Source organism: Chrysemys picta, chromosome 6 (genome assembly GCF_011386835.1).
Source record: "Chrysemys picta bellii isolate R12L10 chromosome 6, ASM1138683v2, whole genome shotgun sequence".
In the NCBI taxonomy this organism is placed as follows: Eukaryota; Metazoa; Chordata; order Testudines; family Emydidae; genus Chrysemys; species Chrysemys picta.
Window position 1 is genome coordinate 44,010,440 of NC_088796.1, and position 25,154 is coordinate 44,035,593.

Genomic DNA, 25,154 nt, shown 5'->3' on the forward strand with positions numbered 1-25,154 from the left:
GAGAGGTCCTTAGTATATCTTAATTCCTGTGCTATCAAGTAGGGCATCGGTACCGACATAGTAGCCAAAGCCAATGGTGGGTGGCACCACTGCTTGCTTGGTGCCAAGAATGCTGCATGCATGGGTACCAATGGCTGGGCTGAACACACAGGTACTGACAGCTGGATGAACTCGAGATCACCAGCCCCGAGTGTCTATGCTTGCCCTCCTGGCTGGTAGAGGGTACCAAGGCCCTATTGGAGATGTCTCTCTCCTTTGTGGTTGAGGTTTCAGAGACAGTAGATCTCCCTGGGACCTGGACCTTTTCAGAGCTGTCTCCTTCAGGTGAAAGTCTACACTCCTCTTTTTGGAAGACTTCCCTTTCTTAGGGGAAGCCTGTGGCATATGCCATCTAACATACAGCTTGTTTTCTGTAGTTTCGGAGGGAGGGGCAGCATCTGCATAGACTCTAAGGCAGGGGTGGGCAAACTATGGCCTGCAGGCTGGATCCGGCCCGTCAGGGCTTTGGATCCGGCCCACGGAATTGCAACCTCCATGGTGCCGCAGGCCCCAGTTCCCAGAACCGACTGGCACCACGTCCCTGCGGCCCCTGGGGGAAAGGGGGCGGAGGGCTGCGTCTGCTGCCTTTGCCTGTAGGCACCATCCCCTGCAACTCCCATTGGCAGGGAGCAGGGAACCACGGCCACTGGGCGCTTCAGGGGAGGTACCTACAAGTGAGGGCAGTGCGCGGAGCCCTCTGCTCCCTCTTCCCCAGGGGCCGCAGTGCCGGCCACTTCCGGGAGCAGAGTGGGACCTGCCCTGGCCCCGGTGCGTGCCGCTGCTACCCAGGAGCCGCTCCAGGGAAGATAGTGGTGACTGAAAAGCAGACAGTACGAAAAAAGAAAAAAAAAAAAGAAGAAGAAGTTAGCTGGTATAAAGTATAAAGATAACTGCTTGGTGACTGTATTAACTCTTCAGCTGGTTTTCAAATTTAGTACACAGCAATGGATGAAAAAAATCAAGACTATCTCTAGTACTGTGATGTTTTATATGATGTTTTACTTTCAATAATATATTCACTCATAAATAATGCATGTTCATATAATTGCATGGGCTTTACGGGAACTACAAACAAGTCATTCAGAGAAATGAATGAATGTGCGTTTACCAAAATTTAACATATGACTTGAAAATGTAATCCATATTTGCAACAATTCTGCGTACGAATCACAAGACAGATCATTAATATTAAAGAGATAATCCATACCGTAACTTAAATCTCTTCACATACTGATTACAAATTAAAGTTCCATGAAAAACTGTTGCTTCTCTACTCAAGTCTTTTGACTTTTTTTTTTTTTTTTTTTTTTTTTTTTTTTAAATCGGGGGAAAAAAACCTAATTTTTCTTTAAAAGTCAATTTAATCTAATCTGGGAACCGAAACCCTGAAATGCCCTAATTGTAACATTGCATGGTGTCACTACAGGGCAGAGTTAAAGTTATTTCAGTGCTCTAAATTGTGAATTTCCACACTTCTAAGGGGACTGAAACCAAGCTGCCCAAAGAAAAGATAGTGGCCCCTATCAAAGCAGAGAAGATGACTGAGCAGCAGGTGAATGAAGACAGTGACCATCTTTGCTAAGGGCAGCTTGTGGTCTCCATCCCACTGGGAACAATCAGAGATGGAAGCCATTTTGAGACGGGCATCTTAACTGTGGGCACACTATGTTCCACCGAATTGGGAATAACAGCTATTTTGAAAGAGAACAATTCTTGGTGGAATTCTCTGTAGAAGAACATTAGCCTCTACTAAAGGAGAAACTTTCAGTTGTGAAGAACAGAACCAGCCACCAAAATAAACAAATATCTTTAACTCTAACAAAAACTTCCTCAAAAACAAGGTTTCAGGACATTTTGATTATACTGGAAGTCTGAAGAGTTTGTTTTTCCATTATTATTAAGATTACTAGAGACCAAAAAAAGTATTAAGGACCCATTTTTAACAGACTGATTTATAAATTATCTAAAATGAATTATGTGCTCAAAGTGTTGTAATTGTGGGGTACAGAACGAGGCTGAACTGTTGCAAAACTCTTCAGCCTTCACTGTGGAACTAAAATGGATACCTCCATAACTTTAAGGAGCATCAAAAACTTGGTATCTTATATCCCTTATACCAGAACACTTACGTGCAGCTACTGTTCCTGAAAAGACCCAGTTTATTGGGTGTTGAGTCTCCCTGTGTGGACTCCCATCCAAGATTGGATGCCTCTGTAGTTTTACTGAAAAGGGGAAGTCTCTGTTAGAGAAGAATTGTACAATTTAATATTACCTTTTTATTTCTGAGGTAAGCTTTCTTGGCTGAAATGCGTCCACGCCTTGCTTCCAGCTGGCGGATTTTCTGTTGCAACTTCTGCAGCTCCTCTCTTTGTAAGTGTACAGATGTCACCATATCTTCTTTTTCAAGCATGGCTTCCATACTTTCATAAGTATCGTAATATACCACTTCATCTCTCTTCTCTGTTTATAAAATGTCAGCAATAAAAGAAGTCAAATCAGTGTATGTGATTGACATAAAACACTAAGTTGGTGGGTTCTGTTTTTTTGTTTAACATTGAACCCTGAATTAGACAATGTGCAAGAAGAGCTGATCTTGACAAAAATAACAGTTGAGTGCCAACGTGTTAAAGGGGCACAACCTCCTAAGGCTCTACAGTTTAGCTAAAACATAAAAAGCCACATCAATTATGTACCTCCTGTTATTTTTATTGGCTCACACACCATTCTAAGAAACAATAACTGTAAGCATGAATTTGTGAAGGAAACATAACCCCATGTCACCACAACGCTACGCCCCTGACAGCGTTTGAACTTAACTAACATGAAGGGAGAGTTTATGCTGCACAGTCATCTCATGTGATCTCCACTGTAAAGTTCAAGCTATATGGCCACTTCCTAGGGTTTCTGTTGTGTGACTCTTCTTCAGATATCTCATATATATATATACACACACACACACACACACACACACACACACCATGAAAGAGAAATTAGACAACATGATGATCCCAAGATTTCGCCCATCAGAAGGTTTCTGGGCTCCTAGTCACGGCTTCTGCTCACTGGAGGCAGGGTGAGTACCTCTGCTAGGCTTACCTTGAAGACACCACACTTAAGAGGACAATGACATTATCAAAAGTTTTATCACAACCTATCATTTTTAAATTTGTATTTCACACTATAGTCTCTCTTGCCTACAGTGGCACGCTAATAAATTCAAATGCTGTAATGAGTGTAATTGTTAACATTTGACTTCTAATCTCTTATCAAGGGGGGGGGGGAATAAATAAATAAAAGGTGATGAATCCTTCACTGTGAATGCCTGGGTAAGGGAGACACAAAGGCCTTCTAAACCCCTCTATATCCTCTGCTGCAGGCAGATCAAAGAAAGCTACCAGGAGGGGAGTTCAATGCTGGTGGCTCAAACAGGAAGGACAGTGAACATTTAGCATTGACCTTACTGCCAGTTGCCCAGCCCTGAGCACCTAGAAACACTCTTCTTATTTCTCCTGCAGTCAGCCACCTCTCAGGAAAGCTGCTACTCTTGTTGCATACAACTCTAACTTCCTCCTACCCAGCTGTAGGATTCTTCTGGGACAAGGGCTTCCCTCCTCCCTTCTATGAGGCTACCCATCTTAAAAGCAGTAGCCATTTACTGTGTTATATGCATGAAGCATCTTCTGCCTCCTGGTGCTGACCATATCCCCCTGCTAACAAACAGCAACTCAGAAGAAGAAAGTGATTCTAGCAACTAAGGACAGAACTTCATAACTCTAAAATTAAAACAATGTACAAAAACCCCCACACTAGTCATTGAACCTAGCACTCACTTAGAAAAAAAAAATCAACAAAAAAAATTTAGCCATACATGTCACTGGACCAACTTTATGAAAAATCAGCCTGCAAAATTTCATGTTTGAATCACCTAAAACTGTATTTTCTTAAGAAGCTATCAAAGAGAGAATCTGTGTGCAGGTTTCATTCTAAAATGAGGCAGAATCGTAAAACAGGATTTTACAAATGAACTGACAGACTCAATTACAGCGTGGATAAAAATCAATGATTTAAAAAAACATTTTTTAAATGGTTTGTTTTGTTTGTTTTTTGGTAAAATGCTTTTTGAGGAAAAAACCTATCTAAAGATAGTTTTAAATAAGATATGTTATAGCTCAAAGATATCTCATCATGGAATAGAGATTATAAATTCTAATTCTATAGAATGAGACAATATATTCATGTAATGTTTAAGAAAAGTTTTGTAAATGAGTTCTAATAGTTCATGGATTAGGGACCCAATCTTACGGGGTTCCAGGAGTTTCATAGACTCATAACAGAGCAGATGTTGCAGGCAAATTGCTGGATAAAGTGTATGAAAGAGAAACTGAGCAGTGTGCAAAAGGTCTAGAGGGTAAAATTGCTAACCTGAGTCATGATGGGTGGAGCAATGTCCACAATGATCCTGCTGTATGTGCCTGTGTGACAAGAGAAGAAGGGAATGTCTTCCTTACAGAAACAATTGATACATCAGGAAATGCACACCCAGCAGAATACTTACAAGAAGTAGCAGTAAAAGCTATTAAAAAAATCAAATGTCTAGTACACAGCTTGGTCACAGACAATGCTGCCAATGTATCCAAGATGAGAAGAAATTATTTAGAAGAGAGTCCCAAGCTAATATCATACGGTTACAGTGCTCATTTGATGCACCACCTAGCCAAAGACTTCAGTGTTCCAGAAATAAAGGCTAATGTTGTTGAAATTGCAAAATACTTCTGTAACAACCACTTTGCAGTAGCTGCTCTGAAAAAAGTGGGAAGAACCAAGCTAACTCTACCACAAGACGTGCGATGGAACTCAGTAGTGGACTGTTTTGAGCACTATATCAAGAACTGGCCTAATCTGATGACAGTTTGTGAACAAAATTGTGAAAAAATAGATGGCACTGTCACAGCCAAAGTTCTCAACATTGGGCTTAAGAGAAATGTTGAACACATGCTGAATACCCTGAAGCCTATTTCTGTAGCCTTGAACAAAATGCAGGGAAATAGCTGTTTTATTGCTGACGCTGTTGAAATTTGAAAGGAACTGAGTGAGATCTTAAAAGAGAGAAATATGCAATGACAGAGTTAAATTACAAGCATTAAAATACAAATGGGACAAGCACTATCTCCAGCTCATTTTCTTGCAAATATTCTCAATTCTCAGTACCAGGGTCAAACCTTAACTACTGAAGAAGAATAGCTGGCTATGACATGGACATCCAGCAATCATCTCTCCATAATGCCAACTATAATAAACTTCAGAGCTAAGGGTGAACCATTCAAGAAATATATGTTTGCTGCTGATGTTTTAAAGAAAGTCACACCAGTGAACTGGTGGAAGTCACTTAAGCACTTGGATTCAGAGACTGTTGAAGTGATAATCTCACTTTTAACACTAGTAACTTCTTCTGCCAGTGTAGAAAGAATATTGTCTTCCTTTGGATGAATCATTTCAAATTGAGAAATCATTTGGGACATGAAAAAAGCAGGAAAGCTTGTTTTTCTTTTCCAGATTATGAACAAACAGGAAAACGAAGGTGAAGATGACTGAGTTAGCTGCAGAAGCTAATATTTTAAGTTTCTCATGTTGACCTGGCTGACACAGTCAATTTAATTTTTTTTTGAATATTTCATTTAACTATTTTAGTTAAAAACAATTTTAACTAAATTCAAAAATTCATATGCTTGTTTTGTTAAAATATTTATTAAATGTTTGTTGTTGAAGAAAAAAATCCAGAACACATAACGTTGTTGTTTTAGTTAAATAAAACAATTTAAATGTCTGTCTGGTGATGTTCTCCTCCTAATACAGCATGGCAAGAAAATCCTCCAAATATTAATGATTAACCTGTTGATTTGGAGATAGTTCACCTCCCAAATGACTTCAGAAATATCTGCTTCAATTACCTTTGGTAAATGAAATATCCAAACAATCATTCATTTTCTGATATAGCTGTAAAACTAATCTGAAAAGTTTTCAAAATAAATCACTTAAAAAATGTATAGTGTGTACCTTAATGAAACCTACATCTATCTCTGAGTTGTGAAGAATGTGTATGAAGGTTATAACAACCAACAAGAATACACTTTTATGTAGAAATCCATGATTAAATTGAGTCTTCCTGACTAGTGATTTAAATCATGATTTAAATCAAATCCACCCTGCTCAATTCCATCTTTAACAAGCATTTCAATGCTAAAACTGGGACATGCAAGAGTTTTCTTTAAAATATTTGTACATTTGCAGGTCCCCTTTCAATTCTATTGTGTCTTTCATCAGAAAAACACAAACTATTCTTTTTGGCCTTTAAAACATGTCTGTGAGGTTGGTAAGTACTGAACCTCTCTTATAACCTGGAACATAAAAAATATGCAAATTAAAGTAATTCCTTTTCTGTTTAGTCCCACAACATTCAGACTTGCCAGATAAATTAAAATACTAAGCTAGCAGCCAACTCTCACGTTATCTGTTGATGACATTCCATCCACCACAAATCCCTCAGCAGAGATGAAGCGGGCCTGTTTGGGTATGTTGTCCCTTTAAAAGCCTTAATTTACAGAATGTGAATTCAAGTATAGATCTTCTGTTGGTAACTCTAAAAGCCATCATCATGGGATTCCCTGTTTACTGTCTCAATAGCTACCAGAGAAACTGTGTTCCATTTACAAGTAAAACAATGTTTTTTCCCCTCCCTAACTACCAACCTGGACATTCAAACTAGGATTTTGAAGTAAAGTTGTGTTTTTTCTGGCTTTAGCATTATCAAAAGAAGATTCTCAGCCAGAATTTAGTCAATTCTGCCGATGCTGCAGAAATCAGAACAGAATCCAACTGCCTTCTCCTGGCACTACAGAGTGAATGTAGCTACCAGGAGTAAAAAGTAGTTCCAGCTTACAATGGTTACTAAAATCTACATAGTACAGATCTGTTGCATAAGAAGAATGCTACTTTTCTGACCATAAATGTACTTTAAAGGAAGTAGGATTGATGATTCAATAAATACACCTCTATCCTGATATAACGCTGTCCTCGGAGCCAAAAAATCTTACCATGTTATAGGTGAAACCGCGTTATATCGAACTTGCTTTGATCCGCCGGAGTGCACAGCCCCGCCCCCCCGGAGTGCTGCTTTACCGCATTATATCCGAACACGTTATATCGGGGTAGAGGTGTAGCACTTTTCTCTCTGAGTCAGTAGTAAATCGTGTGTGTTAGAGGCCACTGTACTTTGAGAGATGCCATGTTTCAGAAGAGATGCAGGATGGTCACGACCATATGTGATTATTTAAAAATCCTAAGGTATTTTTCACAAGAGTAACTGCTCTAGTTCTGCTGGATAAATTCCAAATAGGTAGTTTCATTCTGCCTAACTAAAACTCCCCCATAATTTCAACTGAACCAGTATTCTTTCAGTATTCTGTCCTAACTTGTGTGTAGTATTGCTGTACATTATTTAAAAACGCTAACTCCTAACACAGACTGTTGAGTTCAATAAAGTCTGTCAAACCCTTTAAGCTTTTTTGGATAAAGGCTTAATATAAAAGTGTAATATTGTGAAATACGAATATTTTTAAAACTTAAGCAGTGAGCTATGAAGAATTTTTTTGATTCAGTAATCATCTGAAAGTTTGCTTAAGTGTACCATGACCAAAAAGTGATGTATACTACTTTTACAGCAGGTCCATTATTCTTTTGGTAGAAAAGTTGGTAATAGTGGAATAATCTCAATACCCAAACTGAATTTAAGTACTGGTGACACCGTACCCCAACTCAAAGGTCCTTCAAATTACTCAGTGAACCTTCCAGACATAAAAGTCAACATAACATAGTTTTGCTAATATTAATTCAAAGAAAACTGATTTAAGTACTTCTTCCTCCTTTGTCTCTCTTACTAGATAGGTTCTCTTCTGGCTGCATGAAAGTAAACTGTGCAGTGACATCAGGATCAAAACTAGAATCCTATCCTAAATCAGTCTGTGAACAAAGAGTTATCTATTGAGCACTTACTCACAGCCTACAGAGAGCTGGCTAGGCTGACTGCTAAATTTCATTAAAAGACAGCTAAAAATGTATTAAGCTCTCTTTCTCTATGGGCTCAATTACAGTAATTGCCATAAGGATGTTATAGGCTCACACATGTGAGAAGAGGCAGTCCACACTCCTGTAAATGGGGGAAACGGTGCCATGAGGTGCTGTCTCTCAAGATGTAACTCACAATATGAGCACATTTGAAAATTTCTGCTCTAGAGCAGGGGTGTCAAACTCAATTGCACAGGGGGCCAAAACTCAAAACTCGCGGGCCGAACAGTATAACCATTTATTTAACAGACTAAATATTTATGTTTTTTAACCATTAATATGAACCAAAATACAGGATATCATTCCAAAATAAATACATTTCAACTTAAAATATTTTGCTCTTCATAAAAAAATATCCTGTCAATACAATACATTCAAAATCTGTACATGCTGGAATATTAAAAAATCTGAAAATATAAATAAAAAATTGAATTTAAAGCAAAAGTATAATCATAACAAATCATAACATTCCATTTTCTTGTCCTATTTAGTCAGAGCCTGATACTTGGAGTCTTTTCTTTGCAACAAGTTCGTTTATGTTTGGGGTTAGGTTCTGTGTTGTGAAGATTCTCAGGATCGATTGCAGGTGTTCATCAGTGAGGCGACTCCTGTGTGACGTTTTGTTAATTTTCATCACAGAGAACAGCTGCTCGCACAGATATGTGCTGCCAAACATGGACAGGATTCGAGCCGCATGTTGGCGGAGCTGCGGCATCGCTTCAGGAATGAAGCGAGTGAACTGTGCTGGCCCCGCAGTGTCGTACTTTGCCTTCAGTGTCCCGTTACATTGCAGTTCTATCAGCTCCATCTGCATTTCTACAGGTGCGGTTTCCACATCGACTGCAAATGGGTTGCGAAGCAGCTCGAAGTTACTTTTCTGTGCCTCAAAGTCACTGAAGCGCCGTGCGAACTCAGTGCGCAGCGCGCTGAGTTTTTCAGCAAAGGTGGCATTTGGGAAAACTGTGGCACTTTCTTGGTTCCGTATTACTTGGCAACAGGGAAAGTGAGACAAGTTGCATTGGTGCATTTGTGTCTCCCATAAGCGCAGCTTCACTTGAAATGCCTTCACTGCATCATGCATATCGGTTATTATGTGCTCCCGTCCCTGGAGTTGAAGGTTTAAAGCGCTAAGATGCGACGTTATGTCAGCCAGGAACGCCAACTCACATTTCCACTTTTCATCCCGCAGAACTGTGCAGTCTTTCCCCTTACTGTCCATGAACTGCCAGATTTCCTCTCGCAGCTCAAAGTGTCTTTTGAGAACTTTTCCCCGACTTAGCCACCGGACCTCCGTATGATATGGCATATCGCCAAACTCGCTATCTATTTCCCGCAGAAAAGACTGGAATTGGCGGTGATTTAAACCGTGGGCTCTGATAAAGTTGACGGTTTGTGTTACAGTGTTCATCACATGATCCATTTTTAGGACTTTAGCACTCAGCGATTCCTGGTGTATGATGCAGTGATACACTGTCAACTCACCGGCACAGTTCTCCTCCCGCATCTTTGAGCGCATCCTTCCCACCAGTCCATTTTTTTCACCACACATAGCAGGTGCGCCATCTGTTGTAAGTCCAACGAGTTTTTCCCACGGCAGTTTCATGTCGGTTACACTTTGAAATACATTTCCAAAGATGTCTTCTCCTTTCGTTGTCCCGTGCATCGATTTAATGTCCAGTATTTCCTCTGTTACGCACAAATTGGAATCCACACCACGGATAAATATCGCCAGCTGTGCAGTGTCAGTCGCGTCAGTAGTTTCATCCACGGCAAGGGAGTATGCAACAAAATCTTTTGCTCTTTCAGTCAACTGTGTTTTCAAATCAGTCGCCATCTCACAAACCCGATTAGCAACAGTGTTTCTGCTGAGGCTTACATTTGCAAACGCTCGCGTTTTATCTGGACAAAGGACGTCGCACACTTTCATCATACAATTCTTTACGAATTCCCCCTCGGTAAACGGCCGTCCTGATTTGGCGATCTCTTCGGCCACAATGAAACTTGCTTTCACAGCAGCTTCACTTTGTGATTTTGCTTTGGTGAAAAACGTCTGCTGGGATGTCAAATTCTTCTTCAACTCCTCTACCTTTTGTAGCTTCTGTCCTGCGCTCAGGTTTTTGAATTTGTTCTCATGTTTCGTCTCGTAGTGCTGTCTTAGGTTATACTCCTTCATTATAGCGATATTACTCCCGCAAAGGAGACACACTGGTTTACCTGCAATTTCAGTAAACATATACTCATTCTCCCACCGGCTTTGAAAGCCTCGGTTTTCAGAATCAATTTTTCTCTTGGCCATTGTTGGGGTCTAGCTTTGATTTGATATTAGCGTTGTATACATCAACAGACCGCGAACTTGAACCGCGGCTTGCCGTTGGCGGCAATTGCACTGCATCATGGGATTTGTAGTGTGTGTTATTGGGGCGTCATATCACAGGGCCATTAAAAACAGATATATAAAACGATTTCGCGGGCCGGATATAATTGTATGGCGGGCCGGATGTGGCCCGCGGGCCTTGAGTTTGACACATGTGCTCTAGAGTGACATTTCTGATGAACACTTCCTCCACAAGTCCTTTAGCACTGAGCCAGCATAGAAAGCTGGCTTCTGAGTAAAAGTATAAGCATAAGAAAACCCAGGAAACCAGGCTGGACCCAAACACACTAAATTTCCCTGCACCATCTCTCTGAGTTGGTTTTAAATGATTTGTGAGCTACATCAGGTCTAGGGGCCACAGCTTGCGTGTCCCTGATCTAAACTCTGTTACATGGGCAACATAAATGCTTCAAAACGTATCAAAAGCTCAGCTAGAAGATTCTGATTTGCATGACGCCTCCTTGACAGCCACTTGCTTACACTTAAACACTTATTTCAGAAATTTTGAGAGCAACAACTCCTGTAAGTTAGCCAAACCTGCAGTACACAAGAACATTTAGAAAATAATTCCTTCCTTTCTAGCCCTAATTTTTCCAAATATTGCATAAGACATTAGGTATGTGATTCCAACTGAAGTTAAGGAGACAAAGCAATACATAAAGATTTAAAAATTTACCTTCTTCTCCCGGATGCAGATTCTAACTGATTTTCATTGTACTTATGTTCAAAGTCCTAAATCTTTACTTATTTTAAGAATGCTAAAATTGCTGATTCTAAGTTTTACAGGTCTAGTACTAGTACTGTCTTAGGTAACCAAGATTATGCACATAAAATGTGTACTGCACCTGACACTAGTCTTTTGATGCTTTCAAGTTGTGCGGTCAGCAGCAGCTCTTCATACTTCAAAATCTCAAACTGTACTTCATACAACTGAAGCTGTAGATCATAATAATCAGCTTCCAACTGGTCCAAATGGGCTATGGCTTCTGTACCACCTTGCAAACTCTGCATCTGAATGGAGGGAGGGGAAAAAAGGAAAAGTGAATAATACATGTCTAAGGGATCCTAGTAAAACCAAGACCTAGATATTCATTTTTATGTTAAAAAAATTAAAACATGTGAAAAGTAGTTTTAAGAGAGACAGTTCAGGTTATTGTAAATATAGATAAACTGAATACTGTCAATGCTGTAGGAGAAGTTTTGACTACTCTCACTTCAGATGTAATAGACAATGTATTTTCAGTATAGCACTAGGAGGTCTATAATATCAGGTTACAGTTTATGACTGCCCATTCTTTCAGGATGAGGAGAGTGAGATACACCCCCAACTTCCTGTTTCTTCTGTTTTTGTATTTCATGTTTTTGTTTGTTTGTTTTTGTAGATAGAGCAATAGAGGTCTAATGTAACCATTTGGTACTGTGTTAGCTTAGGCCTGGTCTACACTAGGCGTTTATGTCGAAGTTAGCGCCGTTAAATCGAATTAACCCTGCACCCGTCCACACTGCGATGCTATTTAGTTCGACATAGAGGTCTCTTTAATTCGACTTCTGTACTCCTCCCCGACGAGGGGAGTAGCGCTAAATTCGACATGGCCATGTCGAATTAGGCTAGGTGTGGATGGAAATCGACGCTAATAGCTCCGGGAGCTATCCCACAGTGCACCACTCTGTTGACGCTCTGGACAGCAGTGCGAGCTCGGATGCTCTGACCAGCCACACAGGAAAAGCCCCGGGAAAATTTGAATTTGAATTCCTTTTCCTGTCTGGCCAGTTTGAATCTCATTTCCTGTCTGGACATCGTGGCGAGCACAGCAGCACTGGCAACGATGCAGAGCTCTCCAGCAGTGATGGCCGTGCAGTCTGGGAATAGAAAGAGAGCCCCAGCATGGACTGATCGTGAAGTCTTGGATCTCATCGCTGTGTGGGGCGATGAGTCCATGCTTTCCGAGCTGCGATCCAAAAGAAGGAATGCAAAGATCTACGAGAAGATCTCTAAAGACATGGCAGAGAGAGGATACAGCCGGGATGCAACGCAGTGCCGCGTGAAAATCAAGGAGCTGAGACAAGGCTACCAGAAGACCAAAGAGGCAAACGGACGCTCCGGATCCCATCCCCAGACATCCCGTTTCTACGAGGCACTGCATTCCATCCTCGGTGCTGCCGCCACCACTACCCCACCAGTGACCGTGGACTCTGAGGATGGGATACTGTCCACGGCCGGTTCCTCAGACATGTTAGGGGACGGGGAAGATGAGGAAGGAGATGAGGAGGGCGAGGCAGTTGGCAGCTCTCACAACGCTGATTTCCCCGACAGCCAGGATCTCTTCATCACCCTTACAGAGATCCCCTACGAAGCGTCCCCAGCCATTACCCCGGACACAGAATCTGGTGAAGGATCAGCCAGTAAGTGTTGTAAACATCTAAACATTTATTTTTAAGAAAACAGGAATATTAACAATTAAAAGAATGGGTTGTTCATGATTAGTGTGCCCTAGGCGCTTAACGGTTTAGTAAGGGGCAGTGCAAGTTTTGAAAAGAAATCTAGCAATGTCCGGTTTTCAGTGATTGTCCTGCACAAGCCGCTCTACTGTGTATTCCCTGCTACTGCAGCTACAGTAAAATGCGGTCTATATGTGCGGGGATAGAGCAGTAATCCTCCTGGGACATCTCGATGAAGCTCTCCTGGAGGTAACTTGAAAGCCGTTGCATGAGGTTCTTGGGGAGAGCGGCCTTATTGGGTCCTCCGAAGTACGACACGTTGCCGCGCCACGAGATTATCAGGTACTCGGGGATCATTGCTCTGCACAGCAGGGCGGCATACGGCCCTGGTCTTTGGAGGCTTTCCCGGAGCATTCTCTCTTTGTCGCTCTCGGAGATCCTCATCAGGGTGATGTCGGCCATGGTGACCTGCTTTTAATTAGGTAGGGGAATGTTAGTGTTGGGACTGCTTTCCCGTTCCTTTACAGAACTGTCACCGCTGGTTTGCAGCCACGCGGTGGAGGCGGGAGAGGGGCAGCCGAAAGGGATCATTCCCGGGGACAGCCGCGAGGGGGTGGGACAGGGGCAGAGTTCCCGCTTGCCGGATTGCTGGCAGCAGGGACTGACATTGATTTAAATGTGAAATGAGGCCAGTGGTAATATAAAAGTTTTAAACTGCCACAAGTGTACGGCTTACCATGTCTGCCTGCAACAGAAATTCCGTTGTGCTGCCTCGCTTCTCAAATGTGCTGTTCAAGACCCCAGGCACAGAATGCGAAGGCCGAGAATTCGACCTTGTGCTGAGTGCGCATGTGAAAGGTGCTGTGCATGGTCTTGTTCACAGAGAAAGACTATGTTCTTTGTTCACAACTACATTTATCTTTCAGAGGAATTCACTCCCTTTTTCCCATTTCCACAGCCCCGTCTGCGACTGTCTCACAACCTAGCCTGGAATCACACTCCCAGAGGCTAGCGCGGATTAGGCGTAGGAAGAAGAGGACACGGGAGGACATGTTCTCTGAGCTTATGGCCTCTTCCCAAGCCCAGGCAGCACAGCAGACCCAGTGGCGGGAGAACTTGACCCGAATGCACCAAGCCAACATGGATCGGGAGGAGAGGTGGCGGCAGGAAGACCAGCAGGCGACTCAAACGCTGCTTGGACTACTGAGGGAGCAAACGGACACGCTCCGGCGCCTTGTGGATGTTCTGCAGGAACGGAGGCAGGAGGACAGAGCCCCGCTGCAGTCCATCTCTAACCGCCCTCCCCCGCCACCAAGTCCCATACCCACCTCACCCAAAGTGCAAAGAAGGAGAGGCGGCAGAGTCCCTGCTAACTCTCACTCCACCCCTGCAGAGAGCTCTAGTAGCAGAAGGCTCTCATTTCCCAAAATTTGAAAAGTTCTTTCCTTCCCGCCTGACACAAGCCCACGTCCAAGTTTCACCTCCCAATGCCATGTGTAGTTGATAATAAAAAATTCGTTTCTGTTAACTACTGTTTCAATCATGTTCTTTTGGAGGAGGAGGGGAAAGGGGGTTGGAAATTGGACAGGACAGTCTCCTTTGGCAGGGTACATAGTCGGGGGCAGGCACAGCAGCAGGGCACATACACAGTGCAGTGATGCAGTGACTAGTTGCCCCGGTTAGTCTGGGAGGTTGTTTTGATGTAATGTTGGGGGGGGTGGGTTGCTCTGTGACTTTGTGGCGGGGGAGGGCAGTTACAGATCTTAAGCGCCGGTCCTTAGACAGGATCACAGAGCCACACAGCATGGGATCTGTAACCGTCCTCCCCCTGCCACAAAGTCAAATAGACCTCCCATACACACAGTCCCGATCAGGAGGGGTGACAGGCTCCGTTGAAACAAGCATCCCACCGCAGCGGAGCCTGTCAATCCTTGAGTTTAGAAGCTGCATTCGCATCACAACACTAGACCCGCCCCGCACCACAGTCTGCGTCCCAGTTTTAAAAAATTCCCGCTAAAACAGTATTAAAGAAAACGGTGTGCTTTAACAAAGTAGAACTATTTTTATTTCGACACGTGTGTTGGAGGGGGGGTGAAGGGGGTATGTAACTGGATAGGATAGTCAACATTACCTGGGTAAAGAAACGGGGGCAGGTTTAGCTTCTCAGTACACAAACTATAAAATCACAGGTTACCCTGCTCACTCAGGAACTTTGCTTTCAAAGCCTCCCGGATGCACAGCGCTTCCCGCTGGTCTCTTCTAATCGCCCGGCTGTCTGGCTGTGAGTAATCACCAGCCAGGCTATTTTCCTCAACCTCCCACCCCGCCATAAAGGTCTCCCCCTTGCTCTCACAGAGATTGTGGAGCACACAGCAAGCTGCTATAACAATGGGGATATTGGTTTCGCTGAGATCACAGCGAGTCAGTAAGCTTCTCCATCTCCCCTTGAGACGGCCAAAAGCACACTCCACCACCATTCTGCACTTGCTCAGCCGGTAGTTGAAGAGTTCTTTTTCAGTGTCCAGGGCGCCAGTATAGGGCTTCATGAGCCAGGGCATTAGCGGGTAGGCTGGGTCCCCGAGGATGACTATAGGCATCTCCACATCCCCAACAGTTATTTTGTGGTCCGGGAAGTAAATACCTTGTTGCAGCCGTCTAAACAGACCAGAGTTCCTGAAAACACGAGCGTCATGAACCTTGCCCGGCCATCCCACGTAGATGTTGGTAAAACGTCCCCTGTGGTCCACCAGTGCTTGCAGCACCATGGAAAAGTATCCCTTTCGGTTAATGTACTGGGTGGCCTGGTGGTCCGGTGCCAGGATAGGGATGTGAGTTCCATCTATGGCCCCACCGCAGTTTGGGAATCCCATCGCTGCGAAGCCATCTATGATCGCCTCCACGTTTCCCAGGGTCACTACCTTTGGCAGCAGTACATCAACGATTGCCTTCGCTACTTGCATCACAACAACCCCCACGGTAGATTTGCCCACCCCAAACTGGTTCGCGACTGACCGGTAGCTGTCTGGCGTTGCAAGCTTCCACAGGGCTATGGCCACTCGCTTCTGTACACTCAGTGCAGCTCGCAACCGGGTGTCACTGCGCTTCAGGGCAGGGGACAGCAACTCACAAAGTTCCAGGAAAGTTCCCTTCCGCATGCGAAAGTTTCGCAGCCACTGGGATTCATCCCAGACCTGCAGCACTATGCGGTCCCACCACTCAGTGCTTGTCTCCCGTGCCCAGAATCGCTGTTCCACGGCATCAACATGACCCATTGCCACTGTGATGTCCTCGGCGCTGGGTCGCCTGCTTTCTGACAGGTCTGTGCTACTCTCAGACTTCAGGACATCACCGCGGTGCCGTAGCCTCCTTGCCTGACTTTTCTGCATCTGCCTCAGGGAAACCTTTATGATAAGCTGCGAGACGTTGAGAGCGGCCACAACTGCAGCGATGGTCGCAGCGGGCTCCATGCTCGGAGTACAGTGGCGTCCGCGCTGTCAATGACTGGAAAAGCGCGCGAACTGTTTTCCCGCCGGCGCTTTCAGGGAGGGAGGGCGGGAGTGATGGACGGATGACGACAGTTTCCCAAAAGCACCCTCGACTCATTTTGTTACCCAGAAGGCATTGCCGGCTACACCCAGAATTCCAATGGGCAGAGGGGACTGCGGGAACTGTGGGATAGCTGACCACAGTGCACCGCTTCGAATGTCGACGCTATCACCGTTAGTGTGGACGCACAAAGTCGAATTACTGTCCTTAGTGTGGACACACACGTTCGACTTTGCAATATCGATTACAAAAATTCGATGCAAGTAAAATCGAACTACTCTCGTAGTGTAGACAAGGCCTAAGATGCAAAAATGTTTTAAAATTGTTAGAGGCTGTTATACCAACAAAACCTAGAAAACTGAAGTTAAGATTGACAGTCTAGGTCACGGTGAACTAAAAAAAAATGACTAGATGCATCTCTCTCTCTCTCAATGGGACAACAACTGAGGACTCTTCCAGCAAATAAAATATAAATATTTTACTCCATGTTTTCCACTCTCACACACTATGTGGCTAACCTTCCTAGATGCAGACATAAAGCAGCATACCTGCCTAACCACAGGCTTTTGTGCCATTTCTCAGGCCTCCCTTCAAAATCTCAGGACATCCAGTGCTGCAGCAATGAACAGAAGAGAACATTAGATCCTTTTTAGTCAGGGAGAAAAGTTGATAGTTCTTGAGCCTCACTGCTTCGGGAGTAAAGTAAGAGAATAGAGAATTTTCCAGGTTTAAACAATTATGTCAATTTTTCTGGTCATATGTCAGAAAGGAACATATAAGACAAGGTTTCAGGAAACAGCCAAAATGAAAATTCCAAGCTTTTCCATTTCCCACAGTAGGCAAGTATGCATAGCAGCCAGATCCTGTTTGGCTGGAGAGTGGGGGATGGAGTTCAAAACTGCACAGTCAACTGATATTGAAAGGAATCTCTCATCTGTTGCTGCATTTTATAGGAGAATCTAGCTCTGGATTTCTCTGGATCTCCTTCCCACCTACCAGTCACTGCCAAAGCCAAACCTAAGTTCCTAACAAAATGAGTCCCTGCCAGCTTCTATGGAGTCTGGATCCCCTCCTAGCTGAGGCAGGAGAGACAGACATTTTGGCTTCAGTTGGACACATTTTTCTAGTCTGCCCATCCCCTTTTCCTGAAGAAAGAGGATCCAGCTTCTATATTATAAATCCTCAAACAGGAAGTGGGGCCATCTAATGAGAAAATGCAAAACAAAGTAAAAAGTTTTTGTTTTTTCAAATTAAAAAGAACAAAATTTTACCTGCCAGTAGATTTCAGTTATAGTCGTATCCTCAAGGATTAAAACTTCACTCTAATGAATAGTCAACCATAAATTGGCTTCCTAGTTTTTACTGATTTGAAATTATCTTTAAAGAGTTTTCTGAATTAATCTAGAAAAGCATGTTTCCACACAAGATTGAAACATGGAGTGGGCAAACGTGGATTGGCACTTTGTACAAAAAGGCATTACCTGTTTCCAAGTCATTGGCAACTTAGAAGAAAATGATCATAAACACTTAAGGATCAATATCCTAACAGATAAAGCAGAAGATGGGGTAGTAGTTGGTGTCTGCTACAGACCACCAGATCACACTATAGCAGTGTTTCCCAACCTTTTCCAGTCTAAGGTACACCTCAATAAAATGTGTGTGGGGCGTGCTAAAATTATTAAAAGAAAACTTACTTTTAATGAGAAATTTGAGCTTGCCTTGATGCACAGAGTCATTGAATCCTGGCAGGAAATGTGAACAATGCAACTTGGAGCTCTTGCTCCACCAATCTCAGACGCTCTCTTTGTTTTTGATGCAAGGCAGGCTTAAAAAACTTAAGCAGGTACATTGTTGAAAACAGCAACAGAATGGAGATACCCAGTAATCTCACACCGTGCTATTGATCTGCCACCATCAACCAGAATGAGTCCAAAGACATGTCACCAAACTTTATGTTAAAGTGCAGTCCATCCTTAATTTGGCAAGTTGCTCTTGAGCCATTTTTGTAAGATTCTTAGCACTTTCCATTGCAAAGGAACTCCAAGATCCAGTCCAAATCTTTTGTATAGGCTGAAGAAAAATATGACCTGAATTTTTCTTCCAGACCTTTCAGATGTTCAGAAATTACATTGACCAAAATACTCCCAAGTAGGATCTGCCATGTTTGTGGGGGGAACATTTCTACTGTGACTTTAGCTACATTTTCCACCAGAGGGCTATCTTAGATCTAAACCCATGCAGTTTATTCATGCAGGAGAGAAGATTCTCATTTCTACCTTGCATTTTCCTGCTCACGTGGTGGTGGAATACATCAACCAAATAAGCAAGTTTTGCACACCATGCCACATCAGAGACCAAGTCTGTATATGTGGATTCCTCCAAAGTTAAGAACAGTTTTAATTCATCTCTCAGTTCATACAAATGAGCGAGAACTTTTCCATGGGAAAACCAGTGGATTTCTGTGTACAAAAGTAAACTCTGATTTTCTGCTCAAAAGGCAACACTTTAAAAAGACCGTGATTTTATTAAGTTCATTATCTTTACTGCTCCATCTAGCATTAAAGAAAGTTCTTCTGGCAGTGTTTTGGCCCACAACAGCTTCATGATACAGGAAACAGTGGGCCACCAGCACATCTAGTTTTGTTCATTGACCTTGCTTGAAAACCCTTTCACTTTGCCAGTCATGGAGGCAGCCCCATCTGTGCAAACACTAAGACAATTTTTCTAGAGTAGTTCTCCCTCCTCAAGGTAGGCCACTGTCATCCTGAAGTTTCCTCTCCCGTCATGTGACCTGGCAGTTGTTTACAGAATAAAAAATTCTCTTATACTATCAACATCAATGCACTTGATGTTAGCCAAGAGTTGAGCATGACCACTGATATCTGTTGATCCATCACTCTGCAATGCAAATTTTTCCCTTGATTTGTTTTTTTGTTAGAGCACAGTCTCAATATCAGCTGACATATCAACAATGTGGCGACATATCGCATTATCTGAAAGGGGAACTTTTGCGATCTCATTGACTGAATTTGCACTTAACATTACTCTCACCATTTCTTTGCATACTGATAAAATTTATGTCTCTGCATAAAGTCAAAGTTTGTCTGGCTTCACTACAAGTTCAGCAACCAAGCAGCTTGTTTCCAGCACTGTATCATGCACAAGTCCATGGGTCCAGATCTAAGGCATCCAAGGGTGCTGAGGGAGTTGGCTGATATGATTGAAGAGCCATTGGCCATTATCTTTGAAAAGTTGTGGCGATCAGGGGAGGTCCCGGATGACTGGAAAAAGGCAAATATAGTGCCCATATTTAAAAAAGGGAAGAAAGAGAACCCGGGGAACTACAAACCTGTCAGCCTCACTTCAGTCCCTGGCAAAATCATGGAGCAGGTCCTCAAGGAATCTATTTTGAAGCACTTGGAGGAGAGGAAGGTGATCAGGAACAGTCAACAGATTCACTAAGGGCAAGTCATACCTGACCAACCTGATTGCCTTCTATGATGACATAACTGGCTCTGTGGATATGGGGAAAGCGGTGGATGATATATATCTTGACTGTAGAAAAGCTTTTGATACGGTCGCCAACAGTATTCTTGCCAGCAAGTTAAAGAAGTATGAATTGGATGAATGGACTATAAGGTGGATAGAAAGCTGGCTAGATTGTTGGGCTTAATAAGTAGTGATCAATGGCTCGATGTCTAGTTGGCAGCGGGTATCAAGCGGAGTGTCCCAGGGGTTGGTCCTGGGGCCAGTTTTGTTCAACATCTTTATTAATGATCTGGATGATGGGATTAATTGCACCCTCAGCAAGTTCGCAGATGACACTAAGCTGGGGGGAGAGGTAGATACGCTGGAGGGTAAGGATAGGGTCCAGAGTGACCTAGACAAATTGGAGAATTGGGCCAAAAGAAATCTGATGAGGTTCAACAAGGACAAGTGCAGAGTCCTGCACTTAGGAAGGAAGAATCCCATGCACCACTACAGGCTGGGGACCGACTGGCTAAGCAGCAGTTCTGCAGAAAAGGACCTGGGGATTACAGTGGACAAGAAGCTGGATATGAGTCAGCAGTGTGCCCTTGTTGCCAAGAAGGCCAATAGCATATTGGGCTGCATTAGTGGGAGCATTGCCAGCAGATCGAGGGAAGTGATTATTCCCCTCTATTCGGCCCTGGTGAGGCCACATCTGGAGTACTGCGTCCAGTTTTGGTCCCCCCCACTACAGAAGGGATGTTGACAAATTGGAAAGAGTCCAGTGGAGAGTAACGAAAATGATCAGGGGGCTGGGGCACATGACTTAAGAGGAGAGGTTGAGGGAACTGGAGTTATTTAGTCTGCAGAAGAGAAGAGTGAGGGGGGATTTGATAGCAGCCTTCAACTACCTGAAGGGGGGTTCCAAAGAGGATACATCTAGACTCTTCTCAGAGGTACCAGATGACAGAACAAGGAGTAATGGTCTCAAGTTGCAGTGAGGGAGGTTTAGGTTGGATATTAGGAAAAACTTTTTCACTAGGAGGGTGGTGAAGCACTGGAATGGGTTACCTAGGGAGGTGGTGGAATCTCCATCCTTAGAGGTTTTTAAGGCCCAGCTTGACAAAGCCCTGGGTGGGATGATTTAGTTGGTGTTGGTCCTGCTTTGAGTCTTCAATTCAAAATTCACCACAGTAACTTAACGGTTGATAAGAAAATATGGCTCCCACATGATACCCCGCAAACAACAAGGTCATTTGAGCATAGTGTGATGTAGCGTCTGCCTCGCGCAAGTACACCCAAAGAGCAACAACACAAATTGTAGTCTGGTTTTGACACTAATTATTTTAATTAGAATTCCCCCAACCCCACCTGTGCCTTTTCCAAAATTCCACGGCACACCAGCATGCTGAAGGACACTGGTTGGGAAACACTGCACTAGAAAATAGGAAGACCAGTTCCTTAACCAGTTATCATGGGGGACTTCAATCAGAGCAATATATATAACAAATCTCAGACTGCCAGTACAACACATCCTTGGAATTTCTAAATATTACAGATGATACTTTCCTAACTCAAAACGTGTGGCATCCAACACAGGGGAATTCTATATTAGACATCATCTTGATGAATAAAGAGCAATTGATATCAGAACTAAAAATTAGTGGTAATATAGGTACGAGCGATCATGACTTGATCACATTAGTTATGTACAAAAATAATCAAGACCAAACTAATAATAGATATACTTGGTGCTTTAAAAAGGCCAATTTCACAAAGCTGAAAACAATTATGAGCCAAGTAGCTTGGAGAAATCATTCATATTTTTTGGTTTAAATTCTAATTGGAAATTGTTTAAGACTGTTGTACTAAATGACCAAAAATCATAATTGAGAAAGAAGGCTAAAATAAAAAGTTTAAAGAAAAAAAATTCAACCTGGCTTAAAGGGGAAGCGAAGGCAGCTATCAAAACACACACACACACGTGTTGATAGTACTGAATATAGGAATTGATACGGGAAGCAAAAGGACACAAGGAGAAGTCTATGGCCAGCACAGTAAAGGACAATGAGAAGAAGTGAATTAGGAACAGGAGAATCCTAACAATGTACTATGTGAATGAACAATAGTACTGGTCCATTACTAGAGGAAAATAGTGGAACTGTCAACAAAAAATGGTTCATTATTAGGGCTACAATTTTTTCAGGGAGGTCGCGGAAGTCACAGAATCTGTGACTTCCCGCAACCACTATGACTTCAGCCTGCGGTGGCAGGGGGACCCCGCAGCTCCTGGCCGCCACAGGCGGTGGGGGCCCCAGGAGCTCCAAGCGACCCCCGCAGCTCCCTACCCACTGCGGACCCCTTCGCTGAGTTCCCCATTTTATCATAGATATTTTTAGTAAAAATCATGGACAAGTCACAGACTTCCATGAATTTTTCTTTATTGCCCGTGACCTGGCCGTGACTTTTTACTAAAAGTATCAGTGACAAAATCTTAGCCTTATTCATTATCTATATTGTAATATAATTGTAATGTAACTGTTGTTTTTCAAAATGCAAAGGATGAGCCAACTGCCTACATTTGGAACCAGAGGGCCTTTGCTCTGTGATCTATGCCCCCTTTTGGGGTAGTCCCACTGCCTTAGAGGACAGGAGGACTGCCTGAAGAAACACTGCAAGCAGTAGTGGTGCTGTTGCTGCTGACTGTTATAGCAGTGTCTATACAGCTGGAGTATAAACTCCCAAGGAACATGAAGTAGCTTGGGAATCCTTAAAAGAGTGCAGGGTCTCGGTATTTTTTGAAAACAAAACCTGACCATCAAAAGGTAAGTTCTCAATGGTCTGCTGCACATTGGGTTAAATGACCATATTTTACAACCATCCCCCACCCCACCCATAGATCACCGCTGATGCCATAGCTCTGGACAAGGCATCCGCCTCTTATAGCGCTGACTAACAAAGTATTGGCTACCATACAACCTTCAGCAATGAACACCTTAAATTCTTCCCCAGAGACTTTCTGGCAACTTGTCTGCAAACTTATAGACGCCCAATTAAAAAGTCGTATTTAGAGAGCAACACCTGCTTGTTCGCAATGCACATCTGCAGAGAAGTATAATAAATCTTCCTTCCTATCACATCCATTCTTTTGGATTCTTGTCCTTAGGCATAGATGTATACTTTCTGTTGCATCCTGTCAATTGTTGCAGTTACCACAAGAGAGCTAGGGGTTGTTGGGTGGGAATAGAAACCCTCCAAATCCTGCACAGGAATGAAGTACCCTTCTCTGGGAGGCAACGAAGTAGTAGAATTCCAGAGAGCCTTTTCATGCACCAAAAGAGCCGCACTGAGTGGAAGGGCTACCCGCCCTGGAGCCAATGGTTGGAAAATATCCAGTAGTTTCTGTGTATTCTCCTGCAGAAATTCAGCCTGGCTGCCTATGGTAGCAGCCATACACCTAAGGAGATCCTGATATGCTTTGAAGTCCTGGGACACAGAGGGAGAGGAGCAGCCTGGTAGAGTCACCCAGAGAGGACAAAGCAGCAGTTTGCTGTGCCTACAATGGATCTGGTTCTTGAACCCCAGGATCCAGTCAAGATAACACTGGAGGCCCACAAGGAAAAAAGGTTTACTAATCTTTTTAACTGTTTTTCTTTCAGGTGTGTTGCACATGTCCATTCCACTCTTGGGTGTGCGCGCACCCCATGCAAAGTTGCCAGAATTTTTTCCCTCAGTGGTACCCAAAGGGGTGATTCGAGAACCCTCTGTTGCTGCTGCTGCACACCAGTGTCGTTAGTATAAAGGGCCCAGCTGACCCTGACAGCCTCTGTTCTGGAAACTCAATGTAGAGGAGGGCAAGTTGTGGAATGGACATGTGCAACACATCTCGAACAGTTATGAAAAATTAGCAACTATTCTTTCTTTGCATGATTGCACATGTGCATTCCACTCTTGGTGATTCCCAAGAAATAATATAGGAGGAGGGATTGGAGTCCACAGATTGTAGTACAGCTCCACCAAATTTGGCATCATCTCTAGAGTACTGGGTAGTGGTATAATAGGAGAAGAAAGTGTGCACCGATGACCAGGATGCTGCTTCACAAATGTCCTGGAAAGGGATCTGCGCTAGGAATGCTGTTGAGGATGTGTGCGATCTTGTGGAGTGTGAGTAGTCAGCTTGTCTATTGGTGAAACATTTGGCAGATCATAACAAGCGCTGATACAGAAAGTCACTTATGACTAAATTCTCAGTGAGGAGATTGGAAGGCTTTTCATTCTATCCACTATAGCCATGAACAGTTTGATGAATCACCAAAACAGTTTGATCCTAAGTAGAACACCAGTGTTTGTTTAACATCCAAAGCGTGTAGCCACTGCTCATCCCTATTTGTGTGTTGTTTGCATTAAAAAACGGGTAAGTAAACTGATTAAAGTAGTTTCAAATTTTAAACAATCAGAGGAAAAACTCAAGATGATGGTGTGAGTACACCTTATCTTTAAAAAAAGATTGTATACTATGGTTCAGAAGTGAGGGCATGCAGTTCGGAGACTCTTCTGGCAGATGTGATAGCAATTAAGAAAACCACCTTCCAGGAAAGGTGTAGTAAGGAGCACGTTGCTAAAGGCTCATATGGTGGTCTCATAAGTCCAGACCAAGTTCAAGTCCCATGGAGGAACGGGCTCCATTAACTGAAGGTACAACCTTTACAGACCTTTAAGGAATCTGATAGCTATACCATTAGAAAAAACATACGAAGGTGGAAAGCGGATATTGCTGCCAGATGAACCTTGGCAGAGGAAACTGCTAAGCCTTGATGTTTTAGGTGCAACAGACAGTCAGTATATGTTGGATGGACGAATGCATCAACAAGATGCTAATTTGACAAGCCCAGATAGAGAACCACTTCCATTTTGACAAGGAGGCATCCTGTTGGAGGGGTTTCTAATTCTTAGTAAGACCTGGGAAACTTGCTCCGAGCAAGACTGTTCTCTGGAATTTAGCAATGGAGCTTCTAGGCCATTAGGTGAAGGGATTGCAGGTTCAGGTGGAGTAGCCAACCACAATCTTGGGAGATCAGATCCAGGTGCAATGGGAATGAGATTGGAGATGTCACTGGAAAGTCGAGTAGAGTGGAGGAACCAGTGCTGGGGCTATTAATATAAACCA

At 43.3% G+C, this 25,154-nt stretch overlaps 2 protein-coding genes across 3 annotated transcripts in view; one reads left to right on the forward strand and one right to left on the reverse strand.

Annotated features, from left to right (window-relative positions):
- Positions 1–25,154, reverse strand: part of JMY (junction mediating and regulatory protein, p53 cofactor) — a 142,247-nt gene that overhangs the window by 37,372 nt on the left and 79,721 nt on the right. For both annotated transcript variants that reach the window (XM_005286437.4, XM_008174618.4), the window contains exons 5-6: positions 11,380–11,545; positions 2,312–2,499 (exon numbers count right to left, since the gene is read on the reverse strand). In XM_005286437.4, the coding sequence (XP_005286494.3) occupies positions 2,312–2,499; positions 11,380–11,545 (354 nt within the window). The remainder of the gene's footprint in view (positions 1–2,311; positions 2,500–11,379; positions 11,546–25,154) is intronic.
- LOC135972354 (uncharacterized) lies at positions 11,950–14,501 on the forward strand. The gene is made up of 2 exons (XM_065550055.1): positions 11,950–12,937; positions 13,932–14,501. Exons 1-2 carry the CDS (start codon positions 12,361–12,363, stop codon positions 14,405–14,407), a joined length of 1,053 nt encoding a protein of 350 aa, XP_065406127.1. The 5' UTR covers positions 11,950–12,360; the 3' UTR covers positions 14,408–14,501.